Consider the following 27,844-nt stretch of genomic DNA (forward strand, 5'->3'; position numbering starts at 1 on the left):
AAGACTTTTATGCCTGAGACTCTGAGGTCCCAGGTTCAGTCTCCAGCACCACCATAAACCAGAACTAAATAAGGTTCTGGTAAAAGAAAATAAGCAACATAAATCCAATAGCAGAGTCCTTGCTACATATTTAAATCAAAGGAAATAATTCTATATCATTTGAATAGATGTCACATTTCAGTATTACTAAGGTTCAGGAAGTAGAAATCAGATGGACAGAGTATGTGTCAAGTCCCGCATTATCTGAAAAGACATCATTACAGCCCTACCCGTCCCATTTTCTGTTAATCAGTTACTTCACAGAAATTGCTCTTTGACCTTGAACCCTCCACAGTATTGGAAGGTTAATGTGAAAAAGTAACTAACTAAAGATCATTCTCCCTTTTATTTTATTTATTTTTAAACAGCTTTTTAAATTGTATTATTATTATTTTTTGATAAAACAGATAAATTGAGAAGGGAGGGGGAATTCAGGAGACATGTGCAGCACTACTTCACCACTTGTGAAGCTTTCCCTACAGGTGTCACAGGGAGGCTCAGCCATGAATGCTGCCACCCTCTCCCCCCAGCACCACCCTTTATTTTCATGAGAGGAAAGAGAGCAGGAAGCTCATGGCATTGCTCAGTTCCAGCATATGATCGTGCTAGGGTTCACGGGCCTGGGGCCTCTGGGGCCTCTGGGGCCTCAGGCATGAGCGTTGTGTATTGTCACTGTGCTCTCCGCAGCCTCCCTGCACCTCTTTGCAGTAAAGTCACCAGCCTTGTGCTTTGGGTGTGAGCAGTTTGTTTGCTTCTGTTTTAGCAGACATCCACACTACTTAAATTAAAACAACTCCTATGCCTGGTCGAAGTCCTGAGCCAAGTAGCAGAGATGCAGGATCTCCTAGCCTCTAAGGCAGAACACACTGGGAGCCCCAGGGTATCCCAGCCTCCTGAACGCCAGCTCCCAGAAGGGCGAGGCTTTGTCTCCAAGGGTGTGCAGGCCCCGCCCATGCCGGCACGCTCTGGGCCAATAGGTGGGGTGTAACCAAACCATTGCCACATCCTCTGGTGTTGGCCTGGCTAGTGGGCGGAGCGGATTTAAGCTCCGCCCAGAGCCCAACTGGGTGTGGGGGCGCCTTCAGCCCACGTGAGCTTTGAGGCCCCGCCCATGCCAGCCTCCCTGGCTGCTCTGGGCCAATAGGCAGGGCGGAACCAGTCCACTCCCATACCCTCCCTCGCTGGCATGGGCCAATGGGCGTGTCTGCTTCTGGCCACGCCCCGCATGGTGTTGGCGTCACGGCAGCACTGGGCAGCCTGTGGCGTTCTCGCAGACTCAAGTCAGCTGCCGCCTCCGCAGCCTCTGCCACCGCCGCCATGGCTTTCGTCACCCGGCAGTTCGTGCGCTCCGTGTCCTCCTCGTCCACCGCCGCCGCCACAGCCAAAAAGATCATGGTCAAGCACGTAACGGTCATTGGCGGCGGGCTGATGGGCGCGGGCATCGCCCAGGTGAGCAAGTGGGGTCAGGGGGCCTGGAACTCAGGGGAGGGGTCCTGCGGAAAATGAGGGGTCCCGCGGATAATGACAGGGGTCCCGGGGCTGAGGGCAGGGGTCCCCTGTGCACGCCCGTTGCCTGCTGGGCCGCAGAGCAGAGCGATGGTGGCGGTGCAGCTTCTTCCCAGCAGAATTTTCTTGAGGCCCCGGGACCTCTGACCCAGTGCCCTTTGACCTAGTGCCCTCCTGCCAGGGCCTCAGGGCTGGGGAGGTGCGGGGTGGGGGCCCTTATCTCCGGGCTCAGCAGCTGTGGGCGAGGGTCTCCCGCGGTGCATGGGGGGGGGGGGAAGCACAGCCTCCACCCACCCCCCCCAAAAAAACATCTGCATTTGACTCTCCAGGGCTGCGGGTTTTCTGGAAGAGTTTCAGGGTTCTCGCGTCTCTTTCCACCACCCCAGGCTCTCAAGACCCAGCGTGGGCTGTCTGTCTGTCTCCTCTGTGCGCCCCAGCATTTCTGGCAGCAGGTTCATTGGATGTGGCCGTTTTCTCCTCCGACGTGTATTTCAGGAATGCTCTATCCCTCCAGCTCCTCTAAGCCTCCCGATCTGATCATGGTTTGTGGACGTGCATTGCTGTCGTCAGTGACCCTGGCTGCTGGGTCATGGCGTCCCCATAATCCGTGTCAGTCGAGGAGGAGGAAGCCCCACCGTGGTGTCACAGGAGACCCTGAGTTTAGCCTCAGCTCACTCTATCCCCTGCTCCACCATGGGCTTCTTGGGGTTTGCTGGAGCCTGGTTGGAGGTAGGCATAAAAAGTGGGTATTTGTGGTGAAGCAGGTCTGCAGGTGCCTATCTTTCTCTCCCCCTCTCTGTCTTCCTCTCCTCTCTCTGTCCTATCCAACAACAATAACACCACCACCAACAATAATAATAACAACGATAAACAACAAGGGCAACAAAAGGGGAAAAATAGCCTCTGGTAGCAGTGAATTTGTAGTGCAGGCATCAAGCCCCAGCGATAACTCTGGAGGCAAGAAAAAAAGGGGGGGGATATTTGTTTAATAACATTTAAACAAACTTACCTTTTCATCTATTTTTTTGGTCCAGGCTCTGTGCATGTGTCATCTCACCAGTCTGGGTCACAATTTCCTCCAGACAGAGAGAGACCGAGAAACTGGTGCCCCATGGGGTATTGGCCTGGGTCATGTACATACATGGCAGGGGACACAGCCCCCCTCGTGAGCTCTCTCTCATCTTTTGTGTTAAAGAGAGAGAGAGGCCAGAGCTCTCCTCCACCATTTCACATAGTGCCAGGGATTGAACCCAGGACTTAATGCACACAGATGTGCACTCTACTGTACAACTTAGCCACCGCCCTTTCCCAGCTTGAGAACATCCCACTGAGAATTCACTGGGGCCATGATCACCAGTAACTGCAGGAAATGGGTCTAGGGAGTATTGTGGACAGAGCCCAAGACACCAGTGGAGAGGAGTAGAGAGTTAAGTAGAAAGTATCTCTTCAACTCTTGTGCAACATCAGGGTGGAAATCTGTCTGCCTGGCTGCAGGCTGCAAAAAAAGGGTGTTTGAGTGCATGGGAAGACATGGGGAAGGGCCTGAAACAAGGCTGAGACTGGCGCTTTCTCCGAGAAAGGAGGAGCAGGGAGAACACGGCCTTGACGTGAACACAGACGGTGAATCAAATCCTTAAGCACTTGACTAGGAAGTCCCCTTTCAAACTTTTTTTCTTTGAACGAATGCAGAAGGATGCAGGGAGAACTATTTATCACACAGGTTGGAAACATAATGGAACCATTACTCCCAAAGTTAGTGAAGGCTGGACGAAGTTCTAAAGAGTGGACCACCTCAGCCCCTGCAGGAGCCCCCGGCCCTGGTCCTGTGGAGGGGAGCCTGCTGCCCGGCTACCACTCTGCTGAGTGTTGCCAGCCGCTAGGCAGGTTTCGCGGTGGTTCTCAGGCTAAGCTGATGACTGGCATCTGCCCCTTGGCCTAGGCAGGATTGCCTCACTCTGCGTGCTCCCTGTCCTACAGCTTTTGGCACAGGTCATGTCTCTCGCTTGCTGAGTGCCACTGCCTAGTGCTGTGTTCTGAATATAGATCGCTCCAGAGGGGTCTGGAGGGCGAGGGGCTGCCCCTTCGCTCAGCCTGTCAGAAGCTGGCTGTGTCCCAGGGAAAGTTGCTTTGCCTCTGGTCTCTGACTCGGGGCATGGCAAGCCCTGTGCACTGGCAGCGTGTAAGAGCTCACAGCATGGGCTTAGTGGCCCTGTCCTCTTGTCCTTGTTGCCTCACACAGTTGTTATCAGTGGGGCAGCCGCTCAGGCAGACCTGCAGTGCGTGGATGGAAGAATGGTGGCTGTGGTTCTGCTTGTCAGTCATATATATATATATGTATATGTATATATATATATTCCCTTTTGTTGCCCTTGTTGTTTTATTGTTGTAGTTATTATTGTTATTGATATCATTGTTGGATAGGACAGAGAGAAATGGAGAGAGGAGGGGAAGACAGAGAGGGGGAGAGAAAGACAGACACCTGCAGACCTGCTTCACCGCCTGTGAAGCGACTCCCCTGCAGGTGGGGAGCCAGGGGCTCGAACTGGGATTCTTACGCTGGTCCTTGCGCTTTGCGCCACGTGGGCTTAACCCGTTGCGCTGCCGCCTGACTCCCGGCTTGTCAGTCTTAATCCTGGGTGCAGATGGTTTGTCCAGGGGGCTGGAGAGGCATCTCATCAACGTGCCTCACAGTAAACCCTTAGTGAAGCCTGAGAGCTCAGGCACAGACAGCAGTTCACTGGGCCTTTATCTTCCTGTTCTTGGTCTCTTTCTGAAAATTTCTGCTTTATTTCTTTTTGCTGCCAAGTAGGTCATATCACACCTCCCTCCCCTTTTTTAATTTCAGAGAGGCAGGAGCAGAGGAGAATCACTAAGCACTGCTCTGCTGCCCAGGGAGCTCCCCTTGGCTTCCATGCGGTGGGGGGCTTCAGCCTGGTCCCCCTGTGTGTTAGCGTGCTCTCCACCAGGTGGGCTGTCTTCTGGGCCCACGGGTTCCAGCTTTAACACAAGTCTCGTTTTTTTTTTTCACTCTTTTATTTTCTTATTTTTGCAGAATGGGGCTGTGCACATCGATGGTTTCACTGCTGCAAGCCTCTATTTTTCATTTAGAGAGCGAGACAGAGAGGTAGAGACACCTCAGACCCCCTTCTGGTGCTACAGCATCTCTCATGCTCTGCTGGGCTTGAACCTGGGCGGTGCTCATGGCAGGGCATGCGCCCTATCTGGTGAGCTCTCTCTCCAGCCCCTAGTCTGATTTCTTTAATTTATTGTCTTACCATGAGTTCCAGTTTGTGCTGTTTAGGGTGGGGGGGCATAAAAAACTGAGACTTTGTGGGCGCCGGACACATCTCACAGACAATTAAGCAATGTCACACGGCCCCTGTTGACTTCTGTCTGTGCACTGTGCATTCATCTCCTCCAAGAACATCTGCTTTGCCTGGCACTTCTTGTTTGCCTTAGCTTGAAAAAAAAAACAAACAAAAAAAAACCACCTTAGGCTGCAGGTTTATGTTTAAGCAAGGCTAAGTTGGTCTGTGTGTTTGCCTGTTAACCACTCGTGACTTGTTTCTGCTGACCAGTTTATCTTCAGTCGGACACCCAGGCCAGCAGAGGAGCTTGCTAGCGTGGAATAAACCTGAGTGGGGACAGGAGCCGCTGCGAGCTCAAGTGCATTTCTCCAGTTTCTAGAGCGGGCCCTTCCTCATCTTTGTCTTGCCCCTTTAGCTACCAGTACAGGGCAGCTAGGCTCCCAGGCAGTGGCACTTCAGGGGTCAAGAGCCCACCAGTGCGGTGCCCCTGCCGTTTATCACGCTCCACTCCTTGGAGTGGAGGAGAAAGTCTGCACCTTGATGGGGGCTGGACTCTTCACCCACAGCTTCTCTGCGCCCGCTCTTACTAAACAGAAAGTGCACATCTCTGCTGGGGAGAGCTCCCCAGCCTGTGACCCTGTGATGGGGAGAGGGCAGGAAAACACTGATCTCCTCTATTAATAAATCTACATGTAAAAATTCACTATAGTTGCTAATGCAGATAGATTTTTAAATGCTAAATTTAGCATTGCTCAACTAATTGGCAGATAGGATAATAGTTGATAAGATCAAAAATTATTTGGAAACCAAAGTTCAAATGAGCAGTAGTAGTAAGACAGCCAGTAGTAATAAGGTAGTAAGTCCAATAATGACAATTAAAAAGAAAACAATATAGTTCCTTCATGATTCTTTGCTTCCTTGGGTATCTTATGAAAAAAGGAATTTGACATAGGCTGGGGAGATAGCATAATGGTTATACAGGGGACTGTCATGCCTGAGGGTCCAGGGTCCCAGGTTCAATTCCCAGCACCACCTTAAGCCAGAGCTGAGCAGGGCTCTTCTCTCTCTCTCTCTCTCTCTCTCTCTCTTTTTTCTCTCTCATTACTTCTCTTTCTTTAAAACAGTAAAATATTTAAAAAGGATAAATAAATGAAAAGATAGCAGCATGCAGGTGGACGTCAGGGAGGGTGAGCACATCCATTGTAGACTGTGAGCTAAGGGGTGCTCTGCAGGGCTACTGCACCGGGTAAGGGGTGACTTTGCCCTGCCTGATGAGGACTTTGTGACACTGACAGCATCTTCCCCATCAAGCATCACCTTCCTTGTCCTGACACTGCACGGAAGAATGAGCAGGGTGGCATTGAATAGCTTCCTGATTCTCCTATCGCCACTTGCTTGCAGACTGGATGATGGCCGTGGCCTACAATTATGTCAACCATCTTATTCTTCTTATTTTATTGCCACCAGGGTTATTGTAGGGATCAGTGCCCTGCACTACGAATACAGTGCTCCCAGTGTTCATTTTTTCCCTTTGTTTTTTTTTTTTTTTTGAGAAGACAGAGAATAAGAAAAGGAAGGGAGATCGAGAGGGAAAGAGAAAGATAGACATCTGCAGACCTGTTTCACTGCTTGTGATGCTTTCCCCCTGCAGGTGGGGAGCCGGGGCTCAAACCCAGGTCCTTGTGTGTGGTAATGTTTTCACTCAACTTGCTCCAGGCCACCATTTTATTCAGAGAGACAGAGAATAGACAGGAGGAGGGAGAGACGCCACTCACCAGAACTTCCTCTGATGCTGTGATGTTCCTGCATAGTGCCAGGGCATGAACCTGGCCTGTGCACATAGCAAGGCACCTACCTTGCTGAGTGAGTAGTCTCTCCAGCCCTGATGGTGTTTATAAACTGTGTGTTCAGCAGACTTCTGGTTTTGAAAAAGGGGCTCATTTCTCCGGCTTTTTAAAAGTACCGTTTGAGATATCTAAGTCCTAAGTCCATAAGTGGGAATAGATAGCATAATGGTTATGCAGACAGACTTGCATGCCTGAGGTTCCCAAGTCCCAGATTCAATCCCCTGTACCACTATAAGCCAGAGCTGAGCAGTGCTCTGGTTAAAAAGAGAGAGAGGGAGGGAGGGAGGGAGGGAGGGAGGGAGAGAGAGAGAGAGAGAGAGAGAGATATCTAAGTCCAGAAAGAGACCACAGTGAACAAACTGGTTAAGAACAACGCCCTTGCTGTGGGGGCAGTGGTGGTGTTGGCGAGCCCGCCAGAGTGCACTTTCCCGATCGCTGACGTCAGAGAAGACTGCCTGTGTTGCTGTCAGCACAGCCAGTGTCATGATACCTGATCTCTGAGAGAAAGAGCTGACATATGGCTGTCACCTTCCTGGGTCAAGCTCTGAGAGTCCCGGGCAGCCTGGACACTGTCAGCCAGGGGAGCCCCACTTGGGGATTGGCTGGAAGCTGGAATCTGTTGTGGCAAAGTACCCCAGCATCGTGTGTGTGTGTGTGTGTGTGTGTGTGTACACCTCCAACCTTGCCCACAGCCACTTGGGTAGAAGTGACAGGACGTTCACTTGCTGGGGAAATCAGGCGGGAGTCTACTCTGCCGTCACAGCACTTCCCACCCTCTTTCCTCCCTTCTCAGCCACCCTGCCAGAATATGCCTAGTCTGTCACCAGCTCAACAGAGAGAGGAAGAGAGACTTCCATCATGTTTTCCCTACATGCTAACTGACAGAAGGCTGGTTGTTTGCACTTCATCTTACTGTAGCTTTCAAACTACAGTAGTGTGAGGTGATTATTCATGATTTGTAGTAACCTCAGATTATGTAAAACTCTCTGTGGTTTATAGCAAGGAAACCAGGCTTGGCTTCTGGAGAGTTCAGTTCTAAAAGTGTGCCACTGTCCGGCCCCTAAAGTAATATACAGCAGGCTCTCTCTTCATGTGCTCTCTGTGTAGGTGGAAGGGTCTGTCATTCTGCTCCCAGAGACCCGTGGTTCAGCAGAAGACAAAGTCCAGATGGCCTGCCTTCCCATCCTATGTAGGTGGATGTTTGGGTGCAAAGTCAGGCATTTAAATGCAGACTCTCACCTCCAAAACCTGTGGGGAGGAAAAGCAATTTTAAGAAAGACATGCTGACACACTGTGCTGCTTAGACAGTTGAAATATATAACATCTGCCAGAAATTCTGGGAGGCTACAGAGGGGAGTGGCCTTAAGCATCCCATATTGGACCCAAACACCTCCACTTGGACCAGATACCCCATTTTTTTGCCAGATCATGTCATTTTGGCCCAGAACATTCTGTGTCAGGACGAAGCATACTGTGTTGGGTCAGGGCAAACTGCTTTAGGGTCAGAGGGTCAGAGTGGCTCATTTGAGTTCATCACTGGAAACTGATCAACTTGTCTAATTTACCTCTTGCATTCTCACGTGTGGAAGTTCTGTGAATGGTGTTTGCTCTGCAGTGTGTCGGGCTTTTACAGATAGTCTGTGAGCAGTTTGTTCCTAATATCTGCACTCATGTCGGGGCTGGGACCCCAGCACATGCATCCCTGGAGGCTCACACCAGCCTTCACTGCGACTGTCTTCTTTCAATACTTGGAATCTTGTGTGTTAGATCTGTGTGTCCCAGTCCAGAAGGGTCTCAGGAGCTGGCCTTCCCCTGTTGGATTGTGGGTGATGACTTTGAGGCCTCCGAGCTACCTTGAGGGAGAAGAAACTTTGTGTGGAGGAGCCACTGGCCAGGGCCAGATCAGGCCATGACTGGCAATGTGGTAAGCTCAGGACACGGGGGACACACGTGGGGCTCTGCAGCGAAGGGGTTCAGAATGTCAAGCAGAGCTTGCTGGGCAGGTCCAAATAACACCGTGCACTCGACACTAAGTGGCATAAGGAGGGCTTCTAGAAAGGATCCTACTCAGATTGCAAAACAGATAGGAGTACCTTTGTTCAACAAAATGCTGTGTGCAGAGAGGGGTGCTTGCATCCTGGGTGGGATTTCTCTGGGGGCTTCTGAAGCTTAATTAAAAGTGCTGTCCAACAGACTGTGCTCCCCAGAACTCAGGTGCTGCTGGTGGAACTGCAGGAGAGCTGGCTTTAGGGCCCAGATGTGACCACTGCAGGCACAGTGGAGTCTCTGTAACGGAGTGAAGGATCCTATTGCTGAGGAGATGAAGTTAAGACTGCAGGAGTCTGGATGTTGGAGACAGAATGACTAGGGGGTTGTCCCTGTTGTGGAGTGCACGGCACTCCTAGAGCAGAGTTGTGGCTTCACACCCGGCCCTGACCTGCTGACTGCAGGGAGACCTCGCACAGATGGCTGAGGAAGGGCTGTGGGACAGCCCAGGAGGGCCAGCACCCCCGGGAGCACCACCCCATTGGTAGAGGGAGCCGGAACACCCAGTGTTTCTCCAAGGACCTTTGGTCATTGGGTGTTAAGCATTTTCTGATCATCTGCATTTTTTCACCCAATTGTTCAAAGGTTTCCCCGGCATCCACATTGTGGTCCACAGCACAACGGTTAGATTCCAAGAACAACATAGCACTTGCGGCCACATGCAGAGGGGACCTGGGATACCCCAGGACTATGACAAACTCTGTCTGCCCAGGACAGAGGGTGGCTTCAGATGGCCAGGGCCACGGGCAGGACAGGACAGGGACAGGACGGAGGAGAGAGGAGTTCTGCTTCACACCAAGACCTTCTGTCTGGGACCCACACACAAGCCCATGACTCTCACTCTTGAAGCAGAAGCCCCATCTCTTCCGTGGGACAAAGGTAGGCTTGGAGGCTCTTGCTGATAAAGTAAAGAGCCCCTAAATTGGGGCTAGCTTGTGGGTCCCATAGGGCTGTGGGTCAGGCATGGACCCTGTGTCTCCTAGCCTCCCACCCCAGCCCCTGCCCCCAGGGCAGCACTCCCACCCTGGCCGACTCAGGCCTGGTCCTCTTAGCACACTGCCTCAGAGCCAGGGCGCCAGCTGTTCCCGGCCAGTGTCTATGTCTTTGTCATGTGCCCGTTGCCTTCTGTGTGAGTGGCAGGGCCTGCGGCTTCCTGGGGGATAGTCCTCGTGGAGGCGGGGTGCTTCCTGACTAGGGTCTGCCTGAGTGATTGAACATGCTCACAGACACACAGAGCTCTGTGTGTGGAGGGGCTTCCTTCCAGGACAGCCTGTGGCTCCTCTAGCACACGGCCACACTTGGCACAGTCATGGCACGCCTGGCTGCAGGGCCTGAGGCAGCTATATTGCCCGAGAAAGAGAAAAGATGAATGCCGCCCAGCCCAGGTGGCGGTCTGAATCCTGAGAGACACCAGTGCATGCTTCCATCTCCCATGACTCCCCCCACCTGTGTGGTGCTCCCATGTGGTGCTGGGACCGGAACCCAGGCCTCCTGCAGGGTGGTGTGTGAACTCTACCTGCCGCAGCCAGTGCTCCCTCTCACCGGGAGTCCCTGGCCCCTGACCACATGCTGTGCTGTCTCAGTTCCCAGACCCGCAGGTGGTGGCTTTTCTGCCTCTGGTCCCCTTTTTCTCAGCGAGGTTGTGAACACTAATAGCAGAAGCTCTCTGTGCTTGCTTTCTTCTTGTCCCCTTCGGCTTGGGCACCACCTTGTGCCACCCCCAACTCTTGGAGGTGACGGGCAGGAAGGAACTGAGGAAGCCTGCCTGGCTCTGGCGGGGCATCCAGGTCAGGGGCCAACAGGACATGGTGAAGGGCCTGTCCTTACTCCAGAGGGACAGACAGAGCAGCCAGAACAGACCACAGGGGCCCCAGGGAGCCCCCTTGCTCTGTAGCTTCATCGTCCCCTCTTTGTCTGACTGCCCTGGCCCACTTTCATCCCAGCTCACCCCGGAATGAGGGTTTGTTTCAGGGTTCCTTTCCCTCAGGCCCCACTCCCCAGGCTGGAGCCACTCAGGACCTCACTCAACTGGACCCATGGCTGTGACTCACTCCCAACAGAAGCTGCAGAACCGGATAGGCAGAGAGCTAGGCAGGGGTCGATCTGGTGGTGCTCAAGCACTCTCGCTCGCACAGCAGCAAGGTGGAGCTCGAGTGTGGAGCCTGACTCCTGGGGTGTTGGTGAAGACACACCCAGGACCTGGTTCTCGGGGAAGAGGGCTCAGCATAGGTGGAAGTGCACTGGGCTGCTCTCCTGGGCCTGAGGCCACCTTGCAGGCAGTGCAGGCCAGCCAAGAGCTTTCTAGATGCAGCCTATCAGCCACTGGGTTGACCTTTCTGGATTTACTCTGCACTTTGACTTTCTTCAGTTGGAGGTTAGAGTGTGTCTCTAAGGATCTGAGGGAGAGGGGCTGGGTGGTGGCACACTTGGTTGAGTGCATGTGTTACAATGCCCACGGACCTGGGTTCGAGCCCCCAATCTCCATCTGTAAGAGGAAAGCTTTGCAAGTGGTGAAGCAGTGTTGCAGGTATCTCTCTGTCTCTCTTCCTCTCTACCTCCCCTTTCCCTCTTGATTTCTGGTCATCTCCATCCAATAAATAAATAAAAATAATTAAAAAATAAATTTAAAAAATGTTTTTAGAAAACGCATCTGAGAATCTGTAGGGAGATGCCTTGTCTGGGTCGTGGCTGGTTTGCTGAGTCTCTGCCTGCAGGCAGGCCAGGCTCGCTGCTGACCTGGCCTGGAGTCAAGAGGCTGAGCCGGCTGCCTGGGTGGGGGCAGGCCCTCTGGTGGCCCTGGGCACACCCTCTGTGGGCCTTGGGGTGCTGGCTGCTGTCTGGACCTGCACCTCTCAGCACAGCCCCAAGTGCAGCTGCCAGCCCATGGTGCCCTGACCTTTGCCTCCACTTAGGGCCTCCTTGACATGTGCCAGCTTGCCCTTTGGAAATCCTGTTTCAGGGCTGAAACATTCTTGGCCTCACTTTTTTTGTTTCTCTTCCTCTGGTTGGCAGCACTGAGTTTCAGCTGCCAGGTGTCAGCACTTGCCCACCACAACGGTGACGCTGGGCTGCCTTGTTTTCTCACTAGGGCTTCACTGGGATTCCATGCCTACAAGCTCCACTGCTCCCAACGGATAGGTTCTATTCTTCATTTCTTTCTCTCTGTCTCTGTCTCTCTCTCTCTCTCCAGATAGGGAATGAAAGAGAGAGGGAGAGAGACACAGAAGGAAAGATACCAACACGCCTCAGTGTTTTCTCTAGCATGACTCCCCCACTCCTCCCCCACCAGTGGCCATGCGCCCTGGCACTGTCTGCGGGCCTTCTCAGGCCTGAGGAGCAGTGTAGAGCACCATTCCTGTGCTCTCACTAGGACTTGGACTGAGGCCACCAGCTGCCTGAAATGTGACCCAGTGACCTATTCTTAGCCACAGGAAGTGTGCCCTGTACTGCAGTGACATGGTGACGAGCCTGTCAAGGACACTGGCTCCTCTGAGCTAGGGCAGTGGCACCCCAGGTGACCAAAAGAGCCAGTAGGAGGGTGCGTCAGGGATGGGGGGCAGGAGTCTTTCCCCCATTATGAGAGCTCCTGTCTGAGAGTGGTGTGTGGCCCTGCCGGGACTGCCAGCTCTTCTCAGCTCCTGCAGCCGCCCTGTGTGGCCTGTGCCCTGGTGCCGATAGCGGGGATACCAAACAGCATGGCCTTCGAGCTTCCCACCAGTTCTGATGCTGCCTCCTTGCTTGGTCCTTCAGAGCATCTTTTTTTTTTTTTTATTGGGGAATTAATGTTTTACATTTAACAGTAAGTACAATAGTTTGTACATGCATAACATCCCCCAGTTTCCCATATAACAATACAACCCCCCACTAGGTCCTCTGTCATCCTTCTTGGATCTGTATTCTCCCCAGCCACCCACCACAGTCTTTTACTTTGGTGCGATACGCCAATTCCATTTCAGGTTCTACTTGTGTTTTCTCTTCTGATCTTGTTTTTCACCTTCTGCCTGAGAGTGAGATCATCCCATATTCATCCTTCTGTTTCTGACTTATTTCACTCAACATGATTTTTTCAAGGTTTGTCCAAGATCGGCTGAAAACGGTGAAGGCACCATTTTTTTTTTTTTTTTACAGCTGAGTAGTATTCCATTGTGTATATAGACCACAACTTGCTCAGCCACTCATCTGTTGTTGGACACCTGGGTTGCTTCCAGGTTTTGGCTATTACAAATTGTGCTGCCAAGAACATATGTGTACACAGATCTTTTTGGATGGATGTGTTGGGTTCCTTAGGATATATCCCCAGGAGAGGAATTGCAGGATCATAGGGTAGGTCCATTTCTAGCCTTCTGAGAGTTCTCCAGACTGTTCTCCACAGAGGTTGGACCAATTTACATTCTCACCAGCAGTGCAGGAGGGTTCCTTTGACCCCACACCCTCTCCAGCATTTGCTGCTGTTACCTTTTCTGATGTATGACATTCTCACAGGAGTGAAGTGGTATCTTATTGTTGTCTTGATTTGCATTTCTCTGACAATCAGAGACTTGGAACATTTTTTCATGTGTTTCTCAGCCTTTTGGATATCTTCTGTGGTGAATATTCTGTCCATGTCCTCCCCCCATTTTTGGATGGGATTATTTGTTTTCTTGTTGAGTTTGGCAAGCTCTTTATATATGTTAGTTATTAAACTCTTGTCTGATGTATGGCATGTAAAGATCTTCTCCCATTCTGTGAGGGGTCTCTTGGTTTGGGTAGTGGTTTCTTTAGCTGTGCAGAAGCTTTTTAATTTGATGTAGTCCCATAGGTTTATACTTGCCTTAGTCTTCTTTGTAATTGGATTCGTTTCATTGAAGATGTCTTTAAAATTTATGCAGAAAAGAGTTCTGCCAATATTTTCTTCTAAGTATCTGATAGTTTGTGGTCTGACATCCAAGTCCTTGATCCACTTGGAATTTACTTTTGTATTTGGTGAAATACAGTGGTTCAGTTTCATTCTTCTGCATCACACTCCCAGATCTCAAACTGTATTATAGGGCCATTGTCATCAAAACTGCTTGGTACTGGAACATGAATAGACACACTGACCAATGGAATAGAACTGAGAGCCCAGAAGTGACCCCCCACACCTATGGACATCTAATCTTTGACAAGGGGGCTCAGACTATTCAATGGGGAAAGCAGAGTCTCTTCAACAAATGGTGTTGGAAACAATGGGTTGAAACATGCAGAAGAATGCAACTGAACCTTCAGAGCACCTGTGGTCATCTCTTCACCAGCAAGAGTAGCGCTGGGCAGGACAGCGTGTTCAGCTGCTCTGCCCAGTAGTGGGGATCAGATGGTGGTCCAGGGAATGGGAAGCATGCCACTCTATTCTCCTCCTCCTTCTTCTCTTTAAAAAACCTTTGTCTTTCTTTTCTTCTTCTTTTTTTTTCCCTCTAGGTTGCTGCAGCAACAGGCCACAGGGTTGTGCTGGTGGACCAGTCTGATGACATCCTGGCAAAATCTACAAAGGGGATCGAAGAGAGCCTGAAGAAGGTGGCCAAGAAGAAGTTTGCAGACAACCCCAAGGTGATGCTGTGTTCCCACTCTCCTCCAGACCTGGATCCCAGGGTGGAGTGCGGGGGGGGGGGGGGGGGGGCGGCGAGGCACTGACCCGTAGCCCTTGCTTGCACTTCCGGAAAGCTCTGTAACTTTCCCCAGTGTGCTGACATGAGCACTGATGATTCTGTGGTTGCTGATGGACAGATGGGAGAAAGAATGGGTGAGCACACTGCAGTGCTGGTCTCAGTCCTCCTTGCAGGTGCCCAAGTTACAGTGGCCCTGCTTGAAGGACAGAGGAGAACCCGCAAACAGCTTCCGGACATGCAGGTCAAATAGAAGGTAGCATCCCAAGTGTTGCGTTGAGAGGACTAGTTTTGGCTGTCCAGACAGAATTTCCCCTGCTTGTGACAGGCTTGCTGGAGACAAGTGGGGACACCATGCTTACTGTCCCGCTGATGAGGTTCCAGATGTCTAAGGAGCTTCCAGAAGGCTTGGAGCTGAGTTCGCTGAGTCTCCCTTGCAGACTCATAAAGTGAGCCTTCTGCTTTGTTCACCTGTCACGGTGACAGAATTCCAGCTCCTCTCGATGTCCGTGCAGCCGAGGGGAGTCCCTCTCCCAGGGTGGAGGGGGTGCAGACAGGGCGTGGCGTAACTGGTGTGAGGCCCGGCTGCCTCTGCTGTGGAAACATGGACAACATATGGCTTACATTTGAGCCACTGTAAAAAAAAAAATCGCTTCCTCTGTCTTTATGAGCAAGGCAGAGACAGAGCACCACTGATGTCAAGGGCTGAACTTGGGGTCTCACATGTGCAAAACCCGTGCTCTACTGCCAAGCCCCCGCCCCGATCCCATTTAGTGTTTTTTTCTTTTTCTTGTAGCACCAGGACCTCACACTCCCATGTTGACATTTCAGACAGACAGACAGACAGAGAGGAGAGACAGGACAGCACCACAGCCTTTTCAGATGCCACAACTCTTCCCACGTGGTGCTGGGACTTGAGCTGACGGCGCAGGTGTCTTAGCCTCCTCCCCTCCTCGCCCCCCACCACCCATTTCAGCCATTTTTAAGGGTACAGTTAAGGGGTTCTAATCACATCTAATCAGCACTGCAGCTGTCTGCCCCATCCAAACAGAAGCTCTGTATTCATTAAGCTGTGACTGCCCACGCCCAGCTCAGGCATCCTCTGGTCCACTGGTGTCTGGGTTTGCCTGGTCTGGGCACCTCCTGTAAGTGGACTCAGCACCATTTGTCCTTTCTGCCTGACTGGAGTTCACTTTTCCTGATGCCCCCAGGCCCACCCTGCGGTGGCCAGTCAGCCATGCTCCTTGCAATAACTGAAGCATCTCTCAGGTCAGTCACCCTATCTCTCAGCGCGATTGAGCTTTTTCCACTTTTATTTATTTACTTATTTATTTTTATTTATTTATTTTTACCAGAGCACTGCCCAGCTTTGGCTTATGGTGATTCAGGGGATTGTTATTTGTTTGTTTGTTTGTTTGTTTATTGCCTGCAAGGTTATCAGTGGTGCTTGGTCTGGCACTAAGAATCCACCACTATTTTATAGCCATATTTTTTTCTTCCTTTCAATTATATTTGACAGGATAAAGAGAACTTGAGAGAGGAGGAGAGATAGAGAGGGAGACACCTGCAGACCTGCGGTTATCAATCATGAAGCAACCCCCCCCAGGTGGGAAGTGGGGACTCAAACCAGGATCCTTGCACATAGTAATATGTGCTCTTAGCTAGGTGTGCCACTGCCCAACTCCCACCCTCCCCCTTTTTATCTCTTTTTTAAAATAAGGCTGGGGGGTGGGGGTAGGCGGGCGGTAGCACAGTGGGTTAAGCATACGTGGCTCAAAGTGCACCGATCAGCAGAAGGATCCCAGTTCAAGCGCCCGGCTCTCCACCTACAGGGGAGTCGCTTCATAAGTAGTGAAGCAGGTCTGCAGGTACCTCTCTTTCTCTCCCCCTCTCTGTCTTCCTCCTCTCTTTTGATTTCTCTCTGTCCCAACCAACAACAACAGCAATAACAACAATAACAATAACAACAAGGGCAACAAAAATGGGAAAAAATGGCTTCTAGGAGCAGTGGATTTGTAGTGCAGGCACCGAGACCCAGCGATAATCCTGGAGGCAAAAAAATAAGAGACAGAGAGTGAGCGCTCACAGCACCAAAGTTTTCTTCACTGTGGTGGGCACTGCTCTCAAACTGAGTCGCACACATGGCAAAGCACTGTCCACAGGTGCCTCCACCGTGTGGCTCTGAGATGGCACCGTGTGAACAGGGCTGTGCCCTCTGCTCGGTCTCTGTTCAGTGCTCTCTGGGATATACCCAGAGAATGAATGATAGAGTCTGAGGGCACACCTCTGCTTAGCTCCCTGAGGGACCCCCAGTTTTCCACACTGGCTGCCCTACTTTACATACCTGAAAGCGATGTACCAAGACCCCCCCTCCCCACATCTTGGCCAGCATCTGTTGATGCATGAGAACAGCATGACGGGAAGTGAGGTGTGGTGATGTGGACTAACCCTTTCTTAATGGGTACCCCTTAAAAGTTAGAGGGCCAGGGGCCAGGTGTAGTGCACCTGGCTGAGCACGTGTTTACCATGCGCAAAGACCTGGGTCCAAGTCCCCAGTCCCCACCTGCGGGGGCGGGGAGCTTCACCAGTGGTGAAGCAAGTCTGCAGGTGTCTCTCTCTTCCTCTCTCCTCCTTCCCTCTTGATTTCTGTCACTATCAAATACATATATATAAATTATGCTTTAAAATTTTGAAAGCCTGGGTGAAATAGCTTCCCTAGGAAGGTAGCCACTTTGTAGCAAGTGACCAAGGTTGAGTTCCAGGTCTAACTGGGGGAGTTTTGTCCTGTCCTGTCCCTCTGTCCCTAGTTCTGTCTGAAAAATCAACCCAGAGCGGTGAAGCCCCAGCATCAACAACAAGTGGAAAAGTCAAGAGCTATGGTAGAGGCAGGCTTGGCTTCTCCTCAAAGAGACCCCAGCAGTCACCACTGTGGGCAGACCATATCCTCCCCTGGTGATTAATCCTGGGGGGCAGGGGGTGTTGTGCTGCCAACAAGTGAGGGTGCAGGCAGGTAGGGCCTGAAGGGGAGTTTGCCCTGCCAACCTCTGTGACTGTCCCAGGGGACAGAGGCCCCAAACCACCCCGAGGTGTGGAGAGCATGGCCTCCTGCTGTCCCCTCATCTCCCTGGGGACACGGCAGCACCACACAGGTTCCTGATGCAGAATGGCCATCCGACGGACGAATGACTTTCCTGCCTCCACAGGCAGGACGTTCAACCCCAGCACTCATGTCAGGTGTGTTGAGCTCAGCCGGCCACGCTTCTGGAAGTTCAAGTGGCAGGTTTCACGCTGAGTCAGTGCAGGGGCCTGAAACAAAGCTCTGTACCTCAGTGACCGTCTGGCTCTGGGCCTTTCTCTGCCGGGTGTCCGCGGTGTCAGGTCCAGGGGCCGTGACTGGAGGAGGAGTGTGTCTGCAGAGGGTCTGGATGTGTGAGCAACGTAGGCACTCCATCCCTTCCCTGTCCCTGTCCCCACACCAGGCCAGCGACGAGTTTGTGCAGAAGACCCTAGGCAACTTGTCTACCAGCACGGACGCAGCAGCCGTGGTGCACAGCACCGACCTGGTGGTGGAGGCCATCGTGGAGAACTTGAAGGTGAAGAACGAGCTCTTCCAGAGGCTGGACAAGTTTGCCGCTGAGTACGTGAGGCCTGGTCACAACCCTCCCCCGCCCCTTGAGCTATTGCTCTTCCCCTGCCTAACTGCCCGGCACCTCTGCTTCCCTGCCTCCTGCTCCTGTGCGCGTCCCAAAGCCTGAGCACCCTGGCCCAGACGAGGGCACTTCTCCCACGGTCACAAGCTGGCCCCTGCCTCAGGTCCAGGCGTGCAGGCAGCAGACTGTCCTGCACGTCACTTACTGGAAGGAGACTGCTCTGGCAGCGTCTGTCCTGACCTTCATGTCCCCAACCTCACCGTATCCTCCCCTGCCTGTTTGATATCACAAAGAAAGGAATTTTGATAAATCAAGTTTCAGACCCGAGAAGCCATCCTGCCTATGAAATGGAAAAACTTCTTTCACTGGCCTGAGCCCAGGCTTTCTGAGGCAAAGAGCCCTGGAAGTCAGCCCGACTTGGCTTCTTTCTATCTCCTGCCTCCTCTCCAGCTGGGAGTGGCCTCTGCCCGAGGCCTGCAGGCTGTCTCCACAAGGGGGCGCTCCTGGAACGCCAACAGTCCATTCCATAGTTCTGCCTGTTGGGGCCTCCCAGCCGGCTTGACAGATTTGATTTTAGTCACTGGGTTTTGAAAGTGAGCAATTTCCTATCGCGTTTGTAGAAAGGCTTTACTGCCTTTCTGATACCACGTGCAGACGCACACGTGTCCTCTTGTGCAACTTTGAACTTCTCTTAATTGGTTTTCTACATTTGCATTTCAGTCCCCCCCCCCTCAGTGCTGCTTACTTGCTACCAGGGGCTTGTGAGATTCCAGGCATCACTTCACAGACTCTTGATTGTTTTTAGTGTCTGAATTGCATCCTACATTCTTTTTTTTTTTTTTTTAAACCAGAGCATGCGTTGCTCAGTTCTGACACCTAGTGGTTGGACCTGGGGCCTCTGGGGGTCTCAAGAATGAGAGCCTGTTGTTCCGTTGATGGCCCTACCTCCCCAGCCCCTGCATCCTACTTTTCTTAGTCTTTCATCACTGAAACATACATTTTATTTTTATAATCTTTTTGCCTATTATTAATAGTATGTCACAAGACTGTAAGACTGTGAAGCTGAGGTTGGTTACATGGCTGCCGCCCTTTCTCTCGTCCCGAGTGACAGCGAAGTGTTAGGAGCAGACTGGAGAATGCGTCTCCCCCACTTGGAGGAGAGGCTGGCAGAGGCTGGACAGGCCTTTGGTACAGGGAGCTGGAATTAGTTCATTTGGAGTTTCAAAATGTGGGTGAAGTTGGCCTCGTGACCACACCCCCAGGCTATGGATGCTCCTTCTCTCTCACCCACACCCCCACTCCCTGTCTCCCGAGCACCCAGCCTGTGCCGAGCAAGTGCCCTGTGCTGACGCCCTGTCTCCCCACAGACACACCATCTTTGCCAGCAACACGTCCTCCCTGCAGATCACCAGCATTGCCAACGCCACCACCAGGCAGGACCGCTTTGCCGGGCTGCACTTCTTCAACCCCGTGCCCCTGATGAAGCTCGTGGAGGTCAGTGCTCACCGGCCCTGCCAGCTCTGTCCTGCCCTCCCAAGCACCGGCCCGGTGGGCTGCCTGGTGCTGGCACATCTAGGGCCCATCCTTTGGGAGCTGAGGGCAGGGCGGATGCCGGCACCCACAGGTGGAGGGAGGCACCTTGACCCCGTCCTGCTTGCTGGGTGTTGGGCACCAGGGATGGACTTGCAGCAGACGGTCTGCACATGAGATATGGTGACTCGCATTATGGGGGGGGGGGGGCAATTTATAGGGTTCACAGAGCAGCCGGCAACGTGAACGCAGCTTTGCCCGGAGCTTAAGGAGTTATTGCTGTACCAAGCATGGGGGACCTGGGCCAGTCACCCGCAAGCCTGGGAGATTCCTTCCTATCTGCTCCTGCCCCTGCACACCTGTCCTGCCTTCCCTCTCCCCCCTGCATCCCCAAACCCCGGCCCCTGACCCCCCCCCCACTGAGCCCTCACCCCACCTGACCTTTCACTACCCATATCTTTGACCCACCCCCAACACACACCTCCCTGACACCTCCACTCTTCCCTCTTGTTTCTCTGGACTATTCTGCTTCACTAGCCCCCCAGGCCCCTCACACACAGACCGGGCAGCTCTCACCCTCACCACCCTGGGCCTGGACACATCAGAGGGACCTGATTGCACTTGTATGAACACTGCACCTAGGCCTTGTGATTTGTTGTCTCCCTCCCAGAAGTTTCTCGCCTGGCATTTCAGTTGGGGTTCACCCGAGCCTTTCCCTCATGGCACCCCATGAGGGCATGGCACGGGAACCTGACCTTGTCCTACAGCGCCCGTCCTGAAGCCATTGCTACTCACTAGGGGTGGGGCTGCCTCAGGGAGACTGGGGTCTGGGGGAGTCTCAGACCTGGTGGCAGGGCCAACCCACTTCTCTGCCAGGCCTTCAAATATTTGGCTATGACGGCTGGGTCTCTGAGCTCCCCCTGCCCACCTCCCTAGGGGCTTCCTCCTCTCAGGTGTGCTGGGCCTTTGCCCTCTGCTCCTTGAGGGGAAAACACTTGCAGGTCGTGGAGCCTGACCAGCTCACAGCCAGTTAATGGTGCCGCTGGGCTGCACACCACGTCTGTCCTTTTAGCTGACCTGTGACGCTCCCACGTGGACACACGTGACTTGACCCCACCGTCACAGGGTGCTTGCTCGTGAGGACCGGGCTGGGCCTTCTCCTATCCTCAGTTAACACAGTTGCCTGCACAATTTTCTAGGTATTGTCTGTTGACCCTCAGAAGTCATGCTTCCTCTTTGCATTGCCAGGTCATCAAAACCCCCATGACCAGCCAGAAGACGTTTGAATCTTTGGTCGATTTCACCAAAACCCTGGGAAAGCACCCTGTTTCTTGTAAGGTAAGGTGTAGGTGCTGGGAGCAGGCTGTTCTGCTCTCTCTCCCGGAGGGGGGCGGGGGGCGGCTTGCTGGTGCTCTTCCCGCCCCATCTTCCTCAAAGCAGTGGGTGTACCTCACCCCCTCCAGCAGCCAGGCTTCCTCCCCAGGATGCACAGCAAGGCATTACCTTGGTCCGGGCTGGCTCAGGCCTCAGCAGAGCAGAAACTGGGACCTTCTCTCTGGGTCCTGGCCTTGTCCTCTGATGTCCAGCTCTGGCCTGTCAGCTTGACCGGCCGTTGCTTGAGGACCCACACAGTAGTCCACACAGGGAGCTGCCTTCACTGTCAGCACAGCACATCGACCCGCACAGGAGAGCAGACTTCACTGTGTGTGTGTGCGTGGGGTTGGGGGGTTGGTGGTGGCAGGAGGTCTGGGGAACCCCGAGTTCAGACCAGGCCAGCTCTCCCTCCACTGCCTCTGCCAGGATCTGCCTGGACCTTCAGAGTCTGAGGTGGGCAGGTGGTGCCACTCTGATTGTGTTGTTGTTGTGGTATTATAACCTTAGCTTAGTCACACAGGGGATGCTCTGTGCAGATGCTCCTCTAAGCAGATGCTGCTCTAGGCAGACGCTGCTCTAGGCAGACGCTGAAGCTGTGGAGCCTGACTGCTTCTTTCCTCACACAGGACACGCCTGGCTTCATCGTGAACCGCCTGCTGGTGCCATACCTCATGGAAGCAGTCAGGCTGTATGAGCGAGGTGAGTGTGTTTCCTGGCCTGTGGCACATTGTGTCCCCATGGCCCCCTGAGGGCCCTTGAGTTGTGGCTGTTAGGGTGACCCACACAGTCCCAGCAAGAACATCTCGTGGTCACCCCAGATCTGGATGCTGGTCTTTGCTTTTCTATGATAGGCTCACTTCACATGCAAGTCATTGAGCTTGGGGAAATGAGACTGTGCCGTGCCCTCCTTATGGGGCTGCGGCCTGGTGGGTGGTGGCAAGTGACCTGCAACATTAGTGGGACCCACGGGAGCCCTCCTGTCCTCGGGGATGCTGACATGAGTCTTCTCAGATGTAGCAGAGGAGCCTCTTCCTCTGCCTCTCTCAGAATGAGAAAGTAGCCCAGAGCAGTGGAGTCACGTGTGCAGTTATACCACTTCCACCAGAGACAGACACGGAGACAGCCCTTCACGGTGGTTTAAAATGTTTCCCTAAGCACCTGTTGGTGGGCAGTATGGCTTCTCTGGGGTAGAAGCAGGTGGTGAGGGCCAGGGCCCAGGGTCAGAGGGGCCTCAGGAAGGAGCAACAGGATTGTTGGTTGTTGTTTTTTTAAAATATTTTATTTATTTCCCCTTTTGTTGCCCTTGTTGTTTTTCTTATTGTAGTTGTTATTGATGTCGTCATTAGATAGGACAGAGAGAAATGGAGGGGGGGAAGACAGAGAGGGGGAGAGAAAGACAGACACCTGCAGACCTGCTTCACCGCCTGTGAAGCAACTCCCCTGCAGGTGGGGAGCCAGGAGCTCGAACCCGGATCCTTGCGCTTTGTGCCACATGTGCTTAACCTGCTGCACTACTGCCTGAGTCCCAGCTTACAAAGTCTTGCACCTAGCCCAGCACATCCTCGGAGACACATTCTAACCCACACCTGAAGGCCTGACTCCAGGAGTGACCCTGGGAATGGCCTCACAACAGGGTAACTCGGTGTCACCTTTCGCCCTTAGGTGATGCATCCAAGGAAGACATTGACACCGCCATGAAGCTGGGGGCCGGCTACCCCATGGGCCCCTTTGAACTGATCGATTATGTGGGGCTGGACACAACAAAGTTCATCATAGAGGGTAGGAGTGGGACTGTCCCATCCTCTGTCTCGTGTTGGGTTGAGGGTCTCTCCGGACCATGGGTGCTGGGGTGCTTAAGGCAGCTGCAAGGGGTCCCAGCCGGCCTTTCTCTAAGAACTCAGGCTAGTTAGTGGAGGCCAGAAGAGGCCTCTGACTCCTGATGTGTCCTCAGCAGGGGACCGATGATGCTTTTGAACTTTTCATTTTGATCCTTCAAGGCCCCTGGGAAGGTTGATTTTTTTTTTTTTTCCAGAGCACTGCTCAATTCTTGTTTTTGGTGGCGCTGGGGACTGAACCTGGGACCTTGGAGCCTCAGGCATGAAAATCTTTTGCTAGCCACCCCCCTCCAGGAGTTTTAAATAGGGTGCAGGCGGGTCCTGTGTGTTTGCTGTCCACTTGCTAATCTTTACAAGCTGAGGGCCCAGTCGGAGCCGTCACACTGACACGGGCAGTGTCTTCTTGTGCTGTGTTACCTGTGTGGCCATCGCCAAGGGCGTATGCAGCCCTGCAGTGACTGTGAAGGCAGGGTAGAGACGGTCATTCAGATTGGATGCCTGTAGAATGTTTTCCCGGGAGAAAGATTTAGGGCTGGGGACATGCAGACTCTTCCTGGAGCCCCAAATTGTTTGAGGGTGCGAGTGCTTGAGGTTGCAGATGTGGAGGCCTCACACGTCCCTCCCTCCTCTCTGCAGGCTGGCATGAGATGGACTCCCAGAACCCCCTGTTTCAGCCCTGCCCATCCCTGGACAAATTGGTGGCCGAGAAGAAGCTAGGCAAGAAGACAGGAGAAGGCTACTACAAGTACAAGTGACAGGGCCAGTCCCTGCAGCCTCACCCCCCTGCCCAGGACAGTGGCCAGCCCAGGTCCCTCGGTGCACAGCGTGCCCTGTGCCCATCATAACCCACCTAATGATTTAACCCTTTCCAGTCCCCCTACTGTGCATTTTCTGAAAGGCCTTACACCCTCGGTGCCTTGATGGCAGTTTTTGGGAGCCTGGCTCTTTCCATTAGCCTCTCCAAGTTCCTTCACTAGTGCGGGGATGCCTTGTGCCTGGCCCTGAGAGCTGTGGCCATGAGCTTGTACCACCCTCAGGCCCTGAATCCCCACAGTGCCAGGCCTCACACACAGGGGCTCAGGGCCTTGCTGTGTCTACAGCCCAGGGACTGTGGGCCTGGTCTCAGGAACAGCCCAAATGACAACTGCCTCTTTTTTTTTTTTTCCATGAGAAATCATTGCCTATGAAAAAAATGAGCTCTAGTAGCCATTTTTTTAATGTGGAAAAATTTGAATTGAAATAAACAAATGTATAGTTTAAAATCACAATGTGTTGAGATGATTATAAAGGCTTGGTCCTTCGGGTCCTGGTCTCTGGCTGCAGTGTGTGGGGGTGGGGGACACAGGAGTGGGGCCTGTGAGACCCGCTTGCAGCTGTCAGCCTTACATTTCTCAGCTGTAAGAAGAGCAAAAACGTATCAAGGAACATCTGTTTTTTCGTTGCCAACAAAGGGGGACAGTGTAACATAAGCCATTTTTAATCACTGGCTTGAGAAAGCTTCTTCCTAATCAACGCAAGTCTGAAGCTGGAACCACATCCGACACCCCAGGGTCTGGTGGCTTCTTTCAGAGAGCTGCAGGTGTGAGCCTGGGGGCACTGGAAATACTGGGTACTGAGCAAGGTCTGGTGATGAAAACCAACACGTGAGAACCTGGAGCTGTGAGATGCAGGTTTTCCAATGGGGCTGCCCCCACCCCAACACCAACAAACAAACAAAAAAGGGTGTCCCAGACCAGTCTTTGTGGAAGAGGAAACTTTCCCTCCATCTCATGCCTGGCACAGGGCAACTCGGTCCACATCTGTCCCTGACTGACCACAGCATGAGGAAGACGATGTTTCTTCCACCTAGGCATAGGATGGCATAGGAGGCTCCCAGGCCATCTCTGTAAAATGTCCAAGCACCAAAAAGAAGCACCTGAGAGGCCGCCCTTGGTTCTGATGGTTCCCTGTTCCCTCATAGCCACTGGGCCTCTGGGCTCTGTGTCTGTCGCACACCATGCAGGGTCCCCCACGGGTTGTCCTGACAGCCAGACAGAGAGCCTAGCAGCCTACTGTCACCTGCCTGCTGGGCCTGGGGCCAGCAGCCCTTCCTGCCTGCAGCTTGGAGTCACCTTGAGCCAAGCCGGAGGTCAGGATGCCCAGCAACCCAGCAGTGCATTCACCATTTCAGAGTAAGTCCTTGTGCCACCAGCAGGGAACTCTGAACCCTCTTGAAACTGGGGAGTGGAGAGTTGTTTTCTTTATTTTTATTTATAAAAAAATAAAAAACATCAACTAAACCATAGGATAAGAGGGGTACAACTCTGTTGCTGAGGAGTTATTCTGATGCAGTCTCCGCCCCCAGGTTTTACTACACCACGGGAAACCCTAGCATTGCCCCCTTCAACCAATCCTGGCCCTACACGGCACCTCTGGTTGTCGCCCAATAAAAAGCCCCCTCACCCCCCCCCCTCTGGGCTCTCAGCTCTCCCTCTCTGAGGTCTCGCTCCCTGCTCTCCCCCCCCCCCCCGTGGTCAGCCATTGCCGGCTGGCTCCACGTGGTCCGAACCAACCCCCCCCATCCTATAATAAAGATTTGTGTACCCCTTTGCTCTGGACGTCTGCTCTCTTCTCCGCGGTGCAGCCCGACGCCAGACCACCTCAACAACACAACTCCACACAATTCCCACCACCAGAACTCTGTATCCCATCCCCTCCCCTGATAGCTTTCCTAGTCTTTAATCCTCTGGGAGCATGGACCCAGGGTCATTGTGGGATGCAGAAGGTGGAAGGTCTGGCTTCTGTAATTGCTTCCCCGCTGAACATGGGCATTGACAGGTCGATCCATACTCCCAGCCTGTCTCTTTTTCCCTAGTGGGGTGAGACTCTGGGGAAGCGGAGCTCCAGGACACATTGGGGTCGTCTGTCCAGGGAAGCCTGGTCAAAATCATGCTGGCATCTGGAGCCCTATCTAGAGAATCCCCAGTCACAAGCTTTTGCTTGTTGGAGCTCACGCCAGCAGCTGCTTGCAAGTCGCCATCTTGGCTCTGCCCGAGAATTGTTTTCTGAGAACCCCCAGGTCAGTGTTTGGGTGAGCACAGCACTGGCCCAGCCTCCAGCCCCTCTGGCAGTGGGAGGAAGGGAGAGAGGACCTGCCAGCAGCTGCCCCTGCAGGCTCAGCCCAGCTTCTCCCCTTCCTGCCTCTAGAACTTCCAGACAGCAAGCATGGAACCTCCTCCAGGCTGCAGACCACGAGATGGTTGCACCCCTGGAACAAACCCAAACCACATGATTGGGAGATTTCTTGGCAAAATACCAGAGGCTTCTGAGCAGCCCCTCACTAAGCAGGGGTGAGCTCTCCTTCAAGCTCATCGCCATATCTGATGACATCAGGGTAAGTCGATTCCTGCTGGCGGCCAGGAAGGGGGGCAGGGGGAGCTAGACATTGAGCCCAGGAATTTCACAGGCCTGTGTGTTGGCACAGGGTAACCAACAGGGTACCTCCTGGATGTGGTCAGGGAGTAGGTTTCTGACCCTGGGTGCCCGCCAGTGGTCAGATCGCCCCAGCCACGCACTGAAGATGCTTCTATTGCTTCTATCCTGTTTCTGGACCTGCAAGTCAGGCTCCACACATTTGAAAACAGCCTTTGTCTGCTCCTGCCTTGATCTTAATCCCCAACTTAGTGTTTCAACCTGAGTCACCAATTAAGTTGACCAGAAATGCCTGCTGCTGCTCAGACTGTCCTGCAAACAGGCAGTGCTGCTCAACAGATAGTCTGAAAAAGCACCCAGAGCAATGCACTGGGAGTACTGTACTTTCAAGCCGTCTGGTGGCTGTTATATATATATTTTTTTATTTTTATTTATTTATTCCCTTTTGTTGCCCTTGTTGTTTTATTGTTGTAGTTGTTATTGTTGTTGTCATCGTTGTTGGATAGGACAGAGAGAAATGGAGAGAGGAGGGGAAGACAGAGAGGAGGAGAGAAAGACAGACACCTGCTTCACCGCCTGTGAAGCGACTCCCCTGCAGGTGGGGAGCCGGGGTTCGAACCGGGATCCTTATGCCGGTCCTTGTGCTTTGCGCCACCTGCGCTTAACCCGCTGTGCTACAGCCCGACTCCCTGTTATATATTTTTTTAATTGCCTGCACAATAAACTCACCACTCCCAGTGGCCATTTGTTTTTCTTTCTTTCTTTCTTTCTTTCTTTCTTTCTTTTTCTTTTTTTTTCTTTCTTTTTTTTTTTGATAGGACAGACAGAAATTGAGAGGGATGGGGGAAAAAAGAGAGATACTTGGAAACCTGCTTCAGCATTCACAAAATTTCCCCCCTGCAGGTGGGGAGCAGGGCCTCAAACCCCAGTTCTTATTTATTTATTTATTTTTACTTTTTATTTATAAAAATTGACATTGTCAAACCCATAGGATAAGATGTGTACAACTCTATACACAATTCCCAACATCAGAACTCTGGATCCCATCCCCTCCCCTGATAGCTTTCCTATTCTTTATCCCTCTGGGAGCATGGACCCAGGGTCATTGTGGGATGCAGAAGGTGGAAGGTCTGGCTTCTGTAATTGCTTCCTTGCTGAACATGGGCACTGACAGGTCAGTCCATACTCCCAGCCTGTCTCTCTCTTTCCTTGGTGGGGAAGGAATCTGGGGAAGCGGAGCTCCAGGACACATTGGTGGGGTCATCTGTTCAGGGAAGTCTGATCAGCATTGTGCTAGCATCTGGAACCTGGTGGCTGAAAACTGAGTTAAGATATAAATGTTAAATTTTGTTGACTAATCATGAACCTAAAGGCTGGAATAGTGCAGATGAAGAGTTGGGATGGATATATATATATTATATATATATTAAATATTTTATTTATTTATTCATGAGAAGTGATAGAAGAGAGAGAAAGAACCAGACATCACTCTGGCACATGTGCTGGTGGGGATCGAACTCAGGACCTCATGCTTGAGAGTCCAAAGCCTTATTACTGCGCCACCTCCTGGACCACTTTTTTTTTTTTTTGGGGGGTATGTATTTTGTAGATAGCTAGTAGGCCTATTTTAGTTATATTCCAAAAGGCCCGTGACTATACTAGTTTTTGTTTGTCTGTTTT

General features: G+C 52.5%; 1 protein-coding gene across 2 annotated transcripts; it reads left to right on the forward strand.

The window, feature by feature from the left end:
- The first annotated feature begins 1,283 nt into the window (after positions 1-1,283).
- Positions 1,284-24,021, forward strand: HADH (hydroxyacyl-CoA dehydrogenase). 2 transcript variants are annotated; one of them, XM_060186270.1, is made up of 8 exons: positions 1,285-1,488; positions 14,180-14,308; positions 17,844-18,001; positions 19,382-19,508; positions 20,793-20,882; positions 21,545-21,617; positions 22,581-22,697; positions 23,390-24,021. In XM_060186270.1, exons 1-8 carry the CDS (start codon positions 1,357-1,359, stop codon positions 23,506-23,508), a joined length of 945 nt encoding a protein of 314 aa, XP_060042253.1. In that variant the 5' UTR covers positions 1,285-1,356; the 3' UTR covers positions 23,509-24,021. The 2 variants fall into 2 exon arrangements, with proteins under 2 accessions (XP_060042254.1, XP_060042253.1); XM_060186271.1 differs by lacking the exon at positions 20,793-20,882 and having other exon boundaries at positions 1,284-1,488.
- Positions 24,022-27,844: the final 3,823 nt, after the last annotated feature.

The sequence above is a fragment of the Erinaceus europaeus genome, chromosome 2, assembly GCF_950295315.1.
Source record: "Erinaceus europaeus chromosome 2, mEriEur2.1, whole genome shotgun sequence".
Lineage (NCBI taxonomy): Eukaryota > Metazoa > Chordata > Mammalia > Eulipotyphla > Erinaceidae > Erinaceus > Erinaceus europaeus.